Source organism: Chiloscyllium punctatum, chromosome 14 (genome assembly GCF_047496795.1).
Source record: "Chiloscyllium punctatum isolate Juve2018m chromosome 14, sChiPun1.3, whole genome shotgun sequence".
In the NCBI taxonomy this organism is placed as follows: Eukaryota; Metazoa; Chordata; class Chondrichthyes; order Orectolobiformes; family Hemiscylliidae; genus Chiloscyllium; species Chiloscyllium punctatum.
Genome location: NC_092752.1, coordinates 45,038,198 through 45,053,559, shown reverse-complemented (window position 1 = coordinate 45,053,559; position 15,362 = coordinate 45,038,198). Strand labels below are relative to the sequence as shown.

Here is a 15,362-nt window from a genome sequence, read left to right as displayed (position 1 = left end):
ACACTTCAACTCCCCCTCCCACTCCACCAAGGACATGCAGGTCCTTGGACTCCTCCATTGCCAGACCATAGAAACACGACGGTTGGAGGAAGAGCGCCTCATCTTCCGCCTAGGAACCCTCCAACCACAAGGGATGAACTCAGATTTCTCCAGTTTCCTCATTTCCCCTCCCTCCACCTTGTCTCAGTCCAATCCCTCGAACTCAGCACCGCCTTCCTAACCTGCAATCTTCTTCCTGACCTCTCCGCCCCCACCCCCTCCCCGGCCTATCACCCTCACCTTGACCTCCTTCCACCTATCGCATTTCCAACGCCCCTCCCCCAAGTCCCTCCTCCCTACCTTTTATCTTAGCCTGCTGGACACACTTTCCTCATTCCTGAAGAAGGGCTTATGCCCGAAATGTCAATTCTCCTGCTCCTTGGATGCTGCCTGACCTGCTGCGCTTTTCCAGCAACACATTTTCAGCTCTGATCTCCAACATCTACAGTCCTCACTTTCTCCCCTAGATCTATTCACCAACTTACCTTGCCTCTTGCACCAAGGGCTACCATGGCAGTCAACTCTGCTGCCTCTTTTTTTTTCCATGGCTTGGCTGCAGAGCTGTGCAGTATCTGATGACCAGATATTGTAAGACTGTATTCATGTTGCTGTCAGCACATTGATGGGGAACAGAAAGAGCCACTACTCATTCTGTGCAACCATCTCTCTCCAAACAAGGGTGCTTATTGCTCAGGATGAGATTCAGAGATCTTGCTTAGTCCTGAGTGCTGTCCAATATGCTGCAGCCAGGTTTTCAAGATGGTTTAGTGTTTGCAGACTGCATAACTTGATGCAGAAGAAGATGTAGTATTTGATCAGGTAGAAAGTAAGAAAGACCCATTTCCTGGCAAGAAGATTAAGCTGGAGAAGAAGGTTCTGGGAAGCTTGAAGTCAAAGAGGTCGGAATGCTTGATTGAGGATGGAAACTCTTATGTATTTAAGTTATTTATTTATTCATTTTATGTGTGTTTATGTATTTATTGTCTCATATATTGAGAAAATATAATGAAATTTGTTTTGTCGCAACAATACAGCCATTTTGAGTTACAAAAAGAATAAAAAAGAATTACTCAAATTGATTTCATCTTCTGAACATGTCCACAAACACAGCTCCAGGGCATGTGCGAGGTATCTGCCTGGCTCTCAAGGAGTCCACATTTAAGGCTTATTGCAGCCAAGAGTTCTCGCTTCAGACATTGCCACAGCCAAAGACCCACCGAGTCTACGCTGCATGCCTACCACAGCTAGGAGTCCATCAGAGCTGAAGACCCAACAAGTCCTCAAATGCAGGCTCCAGACCTGTCGCAGCCGGTGGTGCTTGCTCCAGGCACCAACATCGCTGCAACCAACACCCTGTCAACTCCATTTCAGCTGCCCCATGATGTCAGAAGATGAAGAATAAAATAAAAAGAAAAAGACTAGAAAGGAGAGAGAGAGAGAGAGAGAGAGAAAATTGAGCACATGGGCTCAGAGCCCAAACAACAGGGTGTATCCTGCCCCTTTAAGATGTGGCTGAGGTGACCAGAATCAGGAGAAGGGGAAGCAGTCCAAAAACTAACTGTGAGGTTAAGAGGATCCACAATGAAGTCAGAGAGTCATAGAGATAAACCCTTCAGTCCAACGGAAATAAACCCTTCAGTCCAACTCATCCATGCCAACAAGATATCCAAAATTAATCTAGTCCCATTTGCCTGCATTTGACCAATGTCTCTCTGAACCTTTCCTATTCATATACACATCCAGATGCCTTTTAATTGTTGGAATTGTATCAGACTCCACCATTTCCTCTGCCAGTTTATTCCCTACTCGCACCATCCTCTGTGTGAAAACATTGCCCCTTAGGTCCCTTTTAAATCTTTCCCCTCTCACCTTAGACCTATGCCCTTTAGTTTTAGACTCCCCTACCCTGAGGAAAATACCTTGACTATCCACCCTATCCATGCCCTTCATTATTTTATTAAACTTTTATAAGATAACTTCTCAGCCTCCGAGAAGACAGTCTATTCAGCCTCTCCCTATAGTTCAAACCCTCCAACAATGCCAACATCCTTGTAAATCTTTTCTGAACGTTTTCAAGATTCACAACAAACTTCCTATAACAGGGATGCAGTATTCTAAAAATTGCATAACCAGTCTCCTGTACAGCTGCAACATAACTTCCCAACTTCTACATTCAATGCACTGACCAAAAAAGCAAGCATACAAATGCCTTCTTCATTATCCCATCTACCTCTGACTCCACTTTCAAGGAGCTATGAACCTGGACCGTAAGGTCCCTTTGTTCAGCAACATGCCCCAGGACCTTATAATTAACTGCATAGGTTCTGCTCTGATTTGCTTTTCCAAAATGCAGCACCTAACATTTATCAATTAAACTCCATCTGCCACTCCTTAGCCCATCAGCTCATCTGATTGAGGTCCCGTTGAACTCTGAGGTAACCTTCTTCACTCTCTAACACCAATTTTAGTGTCATCTGTAAATTTACGAACTGTAACTCCTATATTTACATTCAGATCGTTTGCATAAGTGACAAAAACCAGGGAACCCAGCACCGACTCCTGCGGCACACCACGAGTCAAAGGCCTACCTGGAATTAAAAATCTACTGATAACCATGAAACTCACCAGTGTTATTCAGGGAAAGAAATCTGCTTTGGATTTGAAATTGGAGGTGCAGTGGACAGTGAAGAAAGTTACCTTAGAGAACAACAGGATCCTGATCAGATGGGCCAATGGGGTGGAGTTCATTTAAATGTAGGGCACTACATTTTGGAAAGGCAAATCAAGACAGGACTTATACACTTAATGGCAAGGTCCTGAGGAATGTTGCTGAACAAAGAGACCTTGGAGTGTAGGTTCATATTTCCTCGAATATGGAGTCTCAGGTAGATAGGATAGTGAAGAAGGTGTTTAGTATGCTTTTCTTTATTGGTGAGAGCTATGAGTATAAGAATCATGTTGCAGTTGTATAGGGCATTGGTTAGGCCACTTTTGGAATATTGTGTGCAATTCTGGCCTCCCTCCTGTAGGAAGGATGTTATGACACTTGAAAGGATTCAGAAAAGATTGACAAGGATTTTGTCAGCGTTGGAGAGTTTAAGCTATAGAGAGAGGCTGAATAGGCTGGGACTCTTTTCCCTGGAGCATTGGCATCTGAGGGGTGATCTTGTCGAGATTTATAAAATCATGAAGGGCATGAATAGGGAAATATACCTGGTCTCTTCCCTGGGTTGGGGGGAGTCCAGAACTCAAGGGCATAGGTTTAGGGTGAGAAGGGAAAGATTTAAAAGGGGCAACTTTTTCACACAGAGAATCATGCATGTATGGAATAAGCTGCCAGAGGAAGTGGTTCAGGCTGATACAATTACAACATTTAAAAGACATCTGGATGGGTATATGAATAAGAAGGGTTTAGAGGGATATGGGCCAAGTGCTGCCAAATGGGACTAAATTAATTTCGGATATCTGGTCAGCATGGACAAGTTGGACCAAGCTGTACACCTCTGACTCCATGTCACCCTTGCCTGATTTGGCCCATGTTTGACTTCAGAGCTATAGCACAGAGCACCACCAAGGTGATGTTTCTTCCCTGGGTATTGTTATGTTCTTCTTTTATGAACAGCCACCAATCACACACAAGACTCAGTGAAAGAATAACATGAGTATTTGTTTGAAGGTAGATAATGTTTACTGGGAGAGTATTTATTGTCCATCTGTTCTGAATTTCTGCTGCTTCATCCTACTAGACAAGTCCTGAGATGAATGCATTACATCCTGTTCAGGTGATTCATAACTGACTGTAATTTAAAGAGGAATGTTGCTGAACAAAGAGACCTTGAAGACCTTTACATAAGTGACAAAAACCAGGGAACCCAGCATCGACTCCTGCGGCACACCACTAGTCAAAGGCTCAACCTGAGTATGGGAATGGTCAGTGTGTTGCTTCACTGAGTTGGCAGTCAGTGGAGATTTGTGAGGGAAGAGTATTTGAAATCTGAGTGAGGGGTGCACCAGCTCAAACTTCATAGCATTATATAGGGGAAATTTCATTGGGCCAGGGACAAGATCCACCTCTCTCCATGCCTGATAGTTCCCAGTCCAATAAGTACATCTGCATAGAATCATAAGGCAATGGTCACAACACCAATCTGTCCCTGACTTTCAACTCTTAGAGGTGCAAGCTCATCATAGCACTACAGGGGAGGAAGCAGGCTACTGAAGTTTGTGAGAGGAATGTAAGTGACTCATAGGATACATTCTGAGATCCTATCAATTTTCAGTGTCTGTTTTCCACACCCCACCTAATACATTGCCTGCTGTCTGTCTCAGCTTCTCTGGCATCTTTCATCTATTCGAAACCCTCAATCCCACTATAAAAAGTGCTGTTCAACAGGATCATCCACTAAGCCATTCTTCACAATGTTATTCTGAAAACAGTAACTTGCAGGCACTGTGCACCTGAAAGGGGACATTTTACATTATCCATAAGATCACTTGGGGACATTCAGGGTATCAGAATGATCCTCTCTTCCATAGATTGAATATCTCACAGTACCAGGGTCACACCCTTAGTTTTGTCCAACTCTTGGCTATTGTATGTCAAGGACAAGAGAGAAAAGCTAATGAGGTGTCCTTGTGTTGTAGTCAAATGGGAGTCCTTTTCATCTGGTTCTTAATATTATTTCCTATTTGGTATTTACAATCGTTGCTGCATTTAACCTTCCAAGGTTTTGTTTAGCGTATATGCTGTGTCTGCCAATACCTGGTATTTTGCATGCAATAAGCCACTTTTGGCAGCAATCAGCAAGTTACTGAAGCATTTCTCACACTTGATCCAACTTGATGCTTGCACGAACCCCTCACTACCTTGGTAATCTGCTGCCATGCCCTCCTGACATGTAGTCCTCAGGTATCCACAATGTGTCCAGATCACGATCCAAGAGTCTTGCTCAAATATGTCACTAGTATCCTGGCTGCTTCCATATCAGCCATCTATGCATAGAAGTTGAAAAGGTACGTGGGTCACTATTGATGTTGTCAGTGTATACACATATGTATGTGTGTTATCGATAGCTTTGTGATGCTGGTGGGAAATTTCAGTGCCATATTCACTGTGCACAAACTTAATGTCCACAGCTTCACTGAGCAGCTGGCAAGGTGGCAGGACTAACACTAGGCAGTAATGTTGTAAAAGGCAAGAGGTCCTTGAAGAGAACACAAGCTGCAGTATAAAGTAAGGCTCAACCTGAGTATGGGAATGGTCAGTGTGTTGCTTCACTGAGTTGGCAGTCACTGGAGATTTGTGAGGGAAGAGTATTTGAAATCTGAGTGAGGGGTGCACCAGCTCAAACTTCATAGCATTATATTGGGGAAATTTCATTGGGCCAGGGACAAGATCCACCTCTCTCCATGCCTGATAGTTCCCAGTCCCATAAGTACATCTGTATAGAATCATAAGGCAATGGTCACAACACCAATCTGTCCCTGACTTTCAATAAACTGTTACTAACTATTTAGGAGATTAAAATGATACACCTATAAACTATTCTTACCATTAATACCAATAACGTAATTATGACAGACTCGGCTAGTACACTGTAAATCAAATCCCATTGTTCCTAAAATTGCTACTGATGTGAAAACATGACTAAGTCCAGTTCTACCTAACTGCCTGACTCAGATATTTTCATTAATAAGAAAATACCTATTTGTTGTAACAGAATTCTTTTAACCAATGCTAAACAAGAAAAATGAATTGCTAACTTATAGATCTTTAATTTATATTTTACTCCTTCCTGAAATATCCATACATATACTGCTATGAAGTTGAAAGCATATATGTTTGTTTTAAAATTGTAAGTGTTTTCTGAATTTTGAAGTAAATTTAAAAGTGCATGCTCAGCTGACCAAATGGAAAGGCTGGGAGATGAACTCTTCTAAAATAGATACATGTAGGAAATAGCTGTTAAATGGATATCTGAGTTTTGGTTGCAGTTTTGATAACAATTCAAATACAACCAATCCGTTTGAATTATGTCCAGGATACTAAAACCCAATTGAATTTGAGTTCATTGTTTTGACATCCAGAAGCAATCAAATTATATGAATTTAATGTGTCATTGGGGTTATAAAACGCGCGAGCATTTTGAAATTGGTCACAAAGCACCTGCCATCGATCTGCCAAGTAACTGCCGTAGAACTGGAGAGCTAACTGCCAAACTAAAGTTAAAAATCACACAACACCAGGTTAAAGTCCAACAGGTTTAATTGGAAGCACTAGCTTTCGGAGCTCTGCTCCTTCATCAGGTGGTTGGAGCAGTCCAACGCCGGCATCTCCAAATCATGCTAATCGAAAATCTTGCTCTCAAAGAAATTAGAAAACACTCTTTATCAAAGGTACCTTTTCATGTAAAACCTACTTGCAATAAAATAAGTTGACCCAGGGAGATCAGTAGCTGGAAGATTGAAGATAGCGAAGAAGAAAGAGACTGTGAGGCCTTGAGATTAAGTTAATGGAATGTTTAATAAGTCTTTTTATTGGAACAGTATATTTTTATAGTATTGGGGTCAGACAGTAAGTAGTTAAAAAATGGGCGGCTTGGATTTATGAATAGTATTCACTATTAGAGTTAAGGAAATAAATGGTTATTTTTTCTTTAAACAATGGAATTTAGGAGTTTTCAGTCATTCATATTTTAACAGATTACGAGGCGAGGCAAGATGACCTTTTCTGGATGTTTGGTTTAATTAACAGAGGGGTTCAACCTCCACATTGTAACAAATACACACATAAGGAGACAAGGATAAAAAAAAGTGGTTAATATAAAATATTGAAAGTAACAATTTGCTGGATCTAATCTGAACCACAGGAATTAATGCATGACCTTCTTTTGATTCATTCCACTTTGTTTTAATTTTTTGCTGAAAAGAGGAAGTTGTTTGTATTGTTTGCACATGTGCCATTCGTCGTCTCTGAAGGTGGTCTCCCCTTTTAACAGGCAATTTACAGAGGGAGCAGTTTACAGGTGAGTGAGAAAGGCTGCTTGGATATTTTATGTTACTTCTCCACTCAAGGGAGAGAGCAATTCAGTTATTTTCTCTTTGCAAATGAGATGGTTTTATTCGATTAAGAGAAAGTGAGGATTGCAGATGCTGGAGATCAGAGCTGAAAATGTGTTGCTGGAAAAGCGCAGCAGGTCAGGCAGCATCCAAGGAGCAAGAGAATCGACGTTTCCTGAAGAAGGGCTCATACCCAAAATGTCGATTCTCTTGCTCCTTGGATGCTGCCTGACCTGCTGCGCTTTTCCAGCAACACATTTTCAGTGGTTTTATTCTACTGTCCACATACGGGGTTGTAGCCTCCTTCAGGATTAAATCAAGTAGTTGTTTTCTGATGAAGGGCTCCTGCCCCAAACATCGATTTTCCAGCTCCTTGGATGCTGCCTGACCTGCTGTGCTTTTCCAACACCACTCTAATCTTGACTCTAATCTCCAGCATTTGCCTCGTTGTTACTATGACAGGCCCTCCTGAGTAAATAACAACTGGCCAACTGAAAAACCAATCAGAGTGCTGCCTATAGACAAAATTGCCTTAAACACACAGATATGGAGCCAGGAGTGGAATCTTATAGGGGTTCGAACAATGTGGGCTTGTAGGATTTGTAGCTGAATTGGATAACAGTTCCAGCAAGCTTCACTTCTATGTTATGCTTCTTAAGTAGTGAGGTTATTTTCTCACGAGGTAGTATTTATAGCTTTTAAATATCTTACTAATACAGTAACTCACCTCATTAATATTTATCGTCCTACATTACAAGTATATTAAACAGTTTGTAAATCAAGAAATGTCAATGTAGAAGCAGGTACTTGTGAGGTCAGTTCACGCCTGTATGTGACCAGTCTCAATTTTGTTTAGTAACAAACAATACCTCAGGACATGAATCATGGCTACCAGCCATATGCAACCCTCATCCATGGACATCGGCATCCAATGGTTACTAAACACATCATGGGACTTCTCCGATCCACATGCAGGATGTTCAGAAAGAATTGATTTACAATGAAGGATGCACCAAAAATGAGCGTTGACAAGCTGTTGCAAAGGAGGTTTATGCACATGGCCAGGCACCTAGCTCACGAGTTGGGCCATGCTGCAACTCAGGGCTGCTCACTTGCTATCTTAATACTTGCTCACTTAGCACTACCTGCATGCTTACAACATCCATGTCATAGCATACTGATTATTGCAGTCACATAAGGCATGTTGCCTTGCTGGTCAGCAGTCCTCAATCAGGGAGCAGACATCTTGTTGTTCCACAAGATGAGTGCTACATCCATCTCATATGCATGCCACGTGTCAACTGTCTCCAGAGTGGATCATAGTCAGTTCTGGGCCTCCATTGCAGCTAGTCTGTGAGGGGTTATTAGGGATAACTTATCTGGGAAGATTTATTGGCAAGAAGTTATTCTTAGGAATTAGGAGCTGCAGTCTGGGACGGGGGTGGAGGGGGGTGGGGGGGGGGTAGGTGGGTGGAATGACAGTTGTGAAGGTGGACAAAGGTATCTATAAGGGTTGATATGATAAAGCATATGATAAAGGGAGTTATGTAGGAGGGCTTTCACCCATAGCTGAGTGTCTTCTGACACCACTCTAGTTCCTTGTGAGGAATGGATTGTCTGGTGTACAAACCAGTTGTCTCATCCAGGACTTGCCATGCATTTGGTCCTGAGGACGAATGGCTGCAACGATGAAGTGCAGGTATGGGTTCCTCTCCAACAGATCCTGAGGGAATTGAATGTGATCCTCCATGACTGCTGCCAACCTATCCATGGAGGAGGTCAGAGGCAATCTTGGACCAGGTCCTCAAGAGCCTGGTGGGGTGGCATCCTCTGCTGGTCCTCAAGGACGAGGACTCTTTCAATTGCACCATTCTCTTCTCCTTCTCAATATGTTCAGATTCATCCTGGAATCAAGCAGAACAGCTTCAGAATGCCAATACTCATGCAAGTACATGATGGCTCTTTAAATATGGTTTGGGTGTCGGGGAGGAGAAATATTTAAAAAGGACATGAGAGGCAACATTTTTACACAAAGAGTGGTTCATGTGTAAAATAAATTGCCAAAGTAAGTGGTGAATGTAGGTACAGCATTTAAAAGATATATGGATACGTTCACGAATGGGAAAGGTTTGGAAGGATATGGGCCAAGCACAGGCAGATGGGACTAGTTTAATTTTGGAACATGATCAGTATGGACTGTTTAGACCAAAGGGTCTGTTTACATGCTATATGACACTGTGGCTTTCAATGAATGCTATCCAATGAATAGCAAATTGTCCCAGGATGGGTGCATGGTAAGATGGAGAGAGAATTTTACTTGAGGGATGCCATTAGGGTGGATGCCATTAATGAGGGACATTTGTTAAAATACTGCAAAACATCTCACTGGGTCTTGCAGCATGAACCTCTCCAAAAAACTCAATACAACATGCACTTAGGTAAAGATTCAGCTGAATGTGTCATCCATCCTCATGTCGTCAACCTACACTGAATAAGGGAACATAGTACATACAACTCACAATGAATTCCAGATCCTCATTTTAAAAGCTGCAACATGTTCTTTCATTGGTTTAAAACAGTACCTTTTCCCTTTTATGGTCCACAGTCCAAAAGATAAAACTGGCCTTTACAACATGAGAAACAAGACTTTGTCTTATTCAATTTTAGTTATTACTTCAAACAAATCTCAAAGCATTCTGAGTAGATGATTTCAGTTCGTTGAGGATATTATTTTTCAACTTACCTTCAACTGCCGTATTGCTGCATAGGCATGCATTCCAACTCCTGCCAAAAGGCCCATTGTCTCAACTTGTGGTGGTTCCTTGGGTGAATGGATAACAAATGAAATTCCAGCATCAACAAAGCCAAGGGAGGGATTATCTGTCATTTCTGGCTACAAATGAATAAAAACATGAACAGCATTTTATTACTAATCATGATGATGTTACAGTCAATATAACTTTTCAAAAGTAATATTTCCTCATGTTTTTAGAAGTTAAATTTCAAACTATCATTCTTCTGAAAATTATTGAAGCTCAATTTAGTTTGAAATGCCTGAATTATCTCCAGTATAATCTATTTTGAGGATAGCTGATAGTATTCCTTCTAACCTACCAATAAATCCTTTTGAGGATTTTTCAAAGGAAATGAAAGGAAGTTTATCCAGTGATTAATTTTTTTATTCACTTGTGAGAGTGGGCAGTAGTCATTGCTGGCTGGACCAGCATTTATTTCTTGTCCCTATTTATCCTTGAGAAGGTGGCAGTGAGCTGCCTTTTTGAACTGCTGTGGTCCAGGTGCTGTAGGTAGAACATTATTAAGGAGGGAATTCCAGGATCTTGACCCAGTGATACTGAAAAAATGATTAAAAGTCACACAACACCAATTTATAGTCCAACAGATTTATTTGGAAACACAAGCTTTCGGAGCTCCACTCCTTCATCAGGTGGTTGTCAGGTGGCAACCACCTGATGAAGGAGCGGCGCTCCAAAAGCTAGTGTTTCCAAATAAACCTGTTGGACGATATCTGATGTTGTGTGATTTTTAACTTTGTCCACCCCAGTCCAACACCGGCATCTCCAAGTCATGGAAAGAATGGTGACATACTTTGAAGGCAGAACAGTGAGTGGCTTGGAGACGAACTTGTACTCTCATGTATCTGCTATTCTCTGCCTTTGTCCCTCTCGTGGGCGGTGATCCTGAATTTAGAAAATGCTGTCTCATGATCTTTAGTGAATTTCTGCAATGCATATCGTAGAAGGTACACACTGCTGCTACTAGATGGAGTGAATCTGATGTCAATCAAGCAGGCTGCTTTGTCGTGGGTGATGCCAGGTTTCTTGAGCATTGTTGGAGCTGCACTCATCCAAGCAAGTGGGAAATATTCCATCACACTGCTGACTTGTGACTTGTAGGTGGCAGAAGGGTTACAGGACTTGAAACATTCACTTTATTTTGTCTCTGCAGATACTGATAGACCGACTGAGCTTTTCCACCAATTTCTGATTTTATTTGTTATAATTTCCTATATGTTTTGCATCTAATTGGTTTATTTCAAAATGACTTTTCAAATCTATCTCTCTTGAGATAGGATAAATCCTCCACCCCTGTAACATCACGGTACATTTAATCAGTTCCCAGTCTAATTTCTTGCATCTTTCCTGGAGTTTGGTGTCCAGACTTCCCCATTGTACACCAACAGAGATCGAACCAATGATTTATGAATTCCAGAATGTTCTCTTTTTTTTTTAAATATGCAATTCCTCTATTTATAAACTCAGGTAATCCATATGCTTTTTTAAAAAAAATCCACTTATCCTATCAACCTTCAGATATTTGTGTATATAACATCAACGTTACTCTCCTCATATATGATTTCAAATTCATATAATGCTGAAAATACTTTCCATAATAATATCAGAAAGTACACATTTCTCCACATTGAACATTATCCATCAGGTTGCTGCCCACTGCTCCTCTCTATATCTATGCAATCTATAGCTATCCTCATTAATACTAAAATTTGCTAAGTTTTGTAAAATCTTTAGAATGTAATTCTTTACACCCAATTCTAGGCAGATTATAAAATTTTGCAGAATAATTGACCCAGATTAGATCTTTGGGCAACACTAATGCAAAAAATCTCCAAGGCTGAGAAAACATTAATTCATTACCGCACTAAACTTCCTGTCACTGAGACAGTTTTCTTTCCATATCGTTATTCTATCTGTGTTTCTACAGACTTAATATTTTCTTCTTAATCCATCTTCTTTTTAAGCTTCCTGACTGTCACTTGGCAAATACCTCACAATATATATGTGTGGACCAACCTCCTCTCAGCAAAGAATTGAACCAAAGTATTCAGGCACATTTTGTCCTTAATAAATCCATGCTGACTCTCCTTGATTAATGTATGTCTTTTCAATCAAAGAATCACAGAGTTGGTACAGCACAGGATGTGGCCATTTGAGTCACCGATTGTCTGAATGAACAGTTTACTCAGTGCAATTCCCATATCTTCCCCAAATTATAATTTAGACTTAATCTGAAAAGGATGATATTGCAATAGCTTTCACATAATGATCCTCTGCTTGCTTCCAAAACAAACCACTACTCCTTTCATTATATTTTTATTATTTATGATTGAAGATTTTGCAGCAATCTTCAGTCAAAAGTGCCAAGTGGATGACCCATCTCGAACTTCTCCAGTGGTCCTCAGAATCACAGAGATCAGTCTTCAGCCAATTTGATTAACTCCACATAATGTCAAGAAATAGTTGCAGGCACTGGATACTGCAAAGGCTACAGGCCATGACACCATTCCAATAACAGTGCTGAAGATTTGTGCTCTGGAACTTGCTGCTCCCCTAGCCAAAGTGTTCCAATACAGTTACAACACTGATATCTACTTGACAAGGTGGAAAATTGCCCAAATATGTCCAGTCCAACACAGTCAATTAGTGCCCCGTCAGTCTACTCTCTATCATCAGTAAAGATGGAAGATGTCATCAACAGGAAGGTGTCTATCAAGCAGCACCTGCTCAGTAATGACCTGCTCAGTGATGCCCAGTTTGGGGTCTGCCAGAGCCACTCAGCCCTTGATCTCATTAATGCCTTGGCTGAAACATGGACAAAAGAGCTGAATTCCAGACATGAGGTAAGAGCGACAGCTCTTGATATCAAGGCTGCATTCGACTGAGTGTGGCATCAAGAAGCCCTAGTGTAACTGGAATCAATTAGTATCGGGAGCAAACTCTCTGGTGGTTGGAGTCATACTTGACATGTAGGAACACAGCCGTGGTTGTTGGAGGGTCAGTCATCTCTGCTCCAGGATATCTCCGCAGGAGTTCCTCAGCGTAGTGTCCTGGGCCCAACCATCTCCAGCTGCTTCATCAATGGTTTTCCTTCCATCATTAAGTCAGAAGTGGGATGTTTGCTGATGATTGCACAATGTTCAGCACCATTCATAACTCCTCAGACACTGATGAGTTCATGTCCAAATGCAGCAAGATCTGGCCAATATCCAGGCTTGGGTTGACAAATGGCAAGTAACGCTCATGCCACATAAATGCCAGACTATGACCATCACCACTAAGAGGCAATGTAACTTGCCCTTTGACAAGTGATGGTGTTACAATCACTGAATTCCCCACTATCAACATGCTGAGAGTTATCATTGGTCAAAAACTCAACTGGACTTATCACATAAATGCAATGGCTACAAGAGTAGATCAGAGACTAAGAATACTGCAGTGGGTAACCCACCTCCTGACTCCTCAGAGTCTGTCCACTATCTAAAAGGCGCAAGTCAGGAGTGTGATGAAATGCTCCATATTTGCCCGAATAAATGCAGCCCCAACAACATGCAAGAAGCTTGACAGCATCCAGGACAAAACAGTCTGCTTGATTGGCACTATATCAACAAATATTCACTCCCTTCACCACCATTGCTCAGTAGCAGTGTGTACTATCTACAAGATGCACTGCAGAAACTCACCAAAGATCCTCAGACAGCAGCTTCCAAACTCATGACTACCTCCATTGAGAAGAACAAGGGCAGCAAAACAACTTTCAAGTTCAAATCCAAGCCACTCACCATCCTGACTTGGAAATATATTGGTGTTTCTTTACTGTCACTTGGTCAAGCTTCTGGAATTCCCTCCTAATGGCATTATGGATCAACCAACAGCAGGTGGACTGCAGTGGTTCAAGAGGCAGTTCGTCACTACCTTCTCAAAGCAACTAGAGACAGGCAATTAATGCTGGCCAGCCAGTGATACCCACATCCCACAAATTGAATAATTAAAAGATTGGATTCACGTTTATGTTGACTGTCTCTTCATGTTCTCTCTTTGAAGAATTTTACTTTAGATTGCTCCTTGACCTTTTCCTTGGCTAGCCGACATCTCATTGTCCCTAAAATTTGGCAATTTATCCACTTGTCCACGCTCATGTCACAGGATCTGATCCAGTAGTGCCCCCTCTCTCCTTAGAGTCATATCTCAACAGCAACAGATTAATTAGAGTGGAGGAAAGTTCCAGACCATATTACAACTTGGTAAAAGCATAGAGAACAGAGCTAAAATTAAGATGTGAATCCAGTCACTGTCTTTGAAATCAAGGCAACATTTGAGTGAATTTGGTAAAAAGGAACCCTATCAAATTGCAGTCAATGGGAACAAAGTGAAGTTTCTTCATTTCTTGTCACCATATCTACAACAAAGGAAGAGTGATCAGATCAGATGGCTATTGGAGTCAATTCTCCAGCCCTGAAGGCTGGCTGGGATGATGGTCCAGCAAGGATCCAAAGTGAGATGACAGCATCCTCAGAGAAATCCTGTAATTCCTTGCTGAAGAGACCAGACACCAGTTCTTAAGTGAATGAAGGACCCCCTTCTTTGGCAACAAGAGGATGAGTGCTCTTCACCGGGAAAGGAACAGTTGTCTGGCTGCAAAACAATCCATCAGGATTTGTGCATTGTAATTCCCTAGGATGTCTCAGAATGTCCTAAAGAACTCTACGGTCAGCCTACTCTGCCTCTCAGACATACCCCTTGATAACTGGTTGAAGGGCACCAGCCGGCTCCTTGTATGTGACAGGAGCATCACGCATCCTGACATCCCCCTGGCTGACCTGTGGCAGGTCATCCCACAAAGCCTGTGACATCATTGCTGGATGGATCCAGAGAGAACAGTGTTTTGTAATAGGCTGAGATCTGTGCCCTGATGCCAGCAAGATCCATCTTGTCAGCTAGCAGCACAAAGAGCTGCTGATGCCCCCTGCCCCCACTCACACAGTGAGTAGAAGAAGGGGGACCAATGGCCATGTCCCTGAGGAATTGGGATTTGATTACTTGCAGGTCCCTCAGCATGCTCGTCCTCTCCTTGTGCACCCCCTATAGGGTTAGCAATGCAAAGCTGACTCCAGGTTGAGTACCTCCTTTTTCAACTCCTTGATCTTAGATGTTTGCCATTTTGCCAATCCTCTCACATGCTCCTGTCAGCAGACACGGACATGAATCTTGCCCACAATCCTCATGGCATACATAACCTTGTCCCAGCCTGGGTGGATTACTCTGTACATCCATCCCTGGGTGTAATTTCTAAGGGCTCAGATGATGAGTTCCAGTTGGACAGGCCATTGCCTATTACCAAAGAAACTCATATTCAATGTTCTCCATGAAGAAATAAATCACTGATTTCCCATAGGCTTTGTCGGGTTTATCACAGTTTGTACTGCAGTCTCTGTTCTTTTGTTTGTATTC

The 15,362-nt window shown here is 41.9% G+C and overlaps 1 protein-coding gene across 1 annotated transcript in view; it reads right to left on the bottom strand.

Annotated features, from left to right (window-relative positions):
• The window catches only part of LOC140485461 (acid-sensing ion channel 5-like), a 227,722-nt gene that overhangs the window by 96,466 nt on the left and 115,894 nt on the right, over positions 1-15,362 (bottom strand). Inside the window, exon 4 of the mRNA XM_072583664.1 lies at positions 9,842-9,991. Coding sequence (XP_072439765.1) covers positions 9,842-9,991 — 150 coding nt within the window. The remainder of the gene's footprint in view (positions 1-9,841; positions 9,992-15,362) is intronic.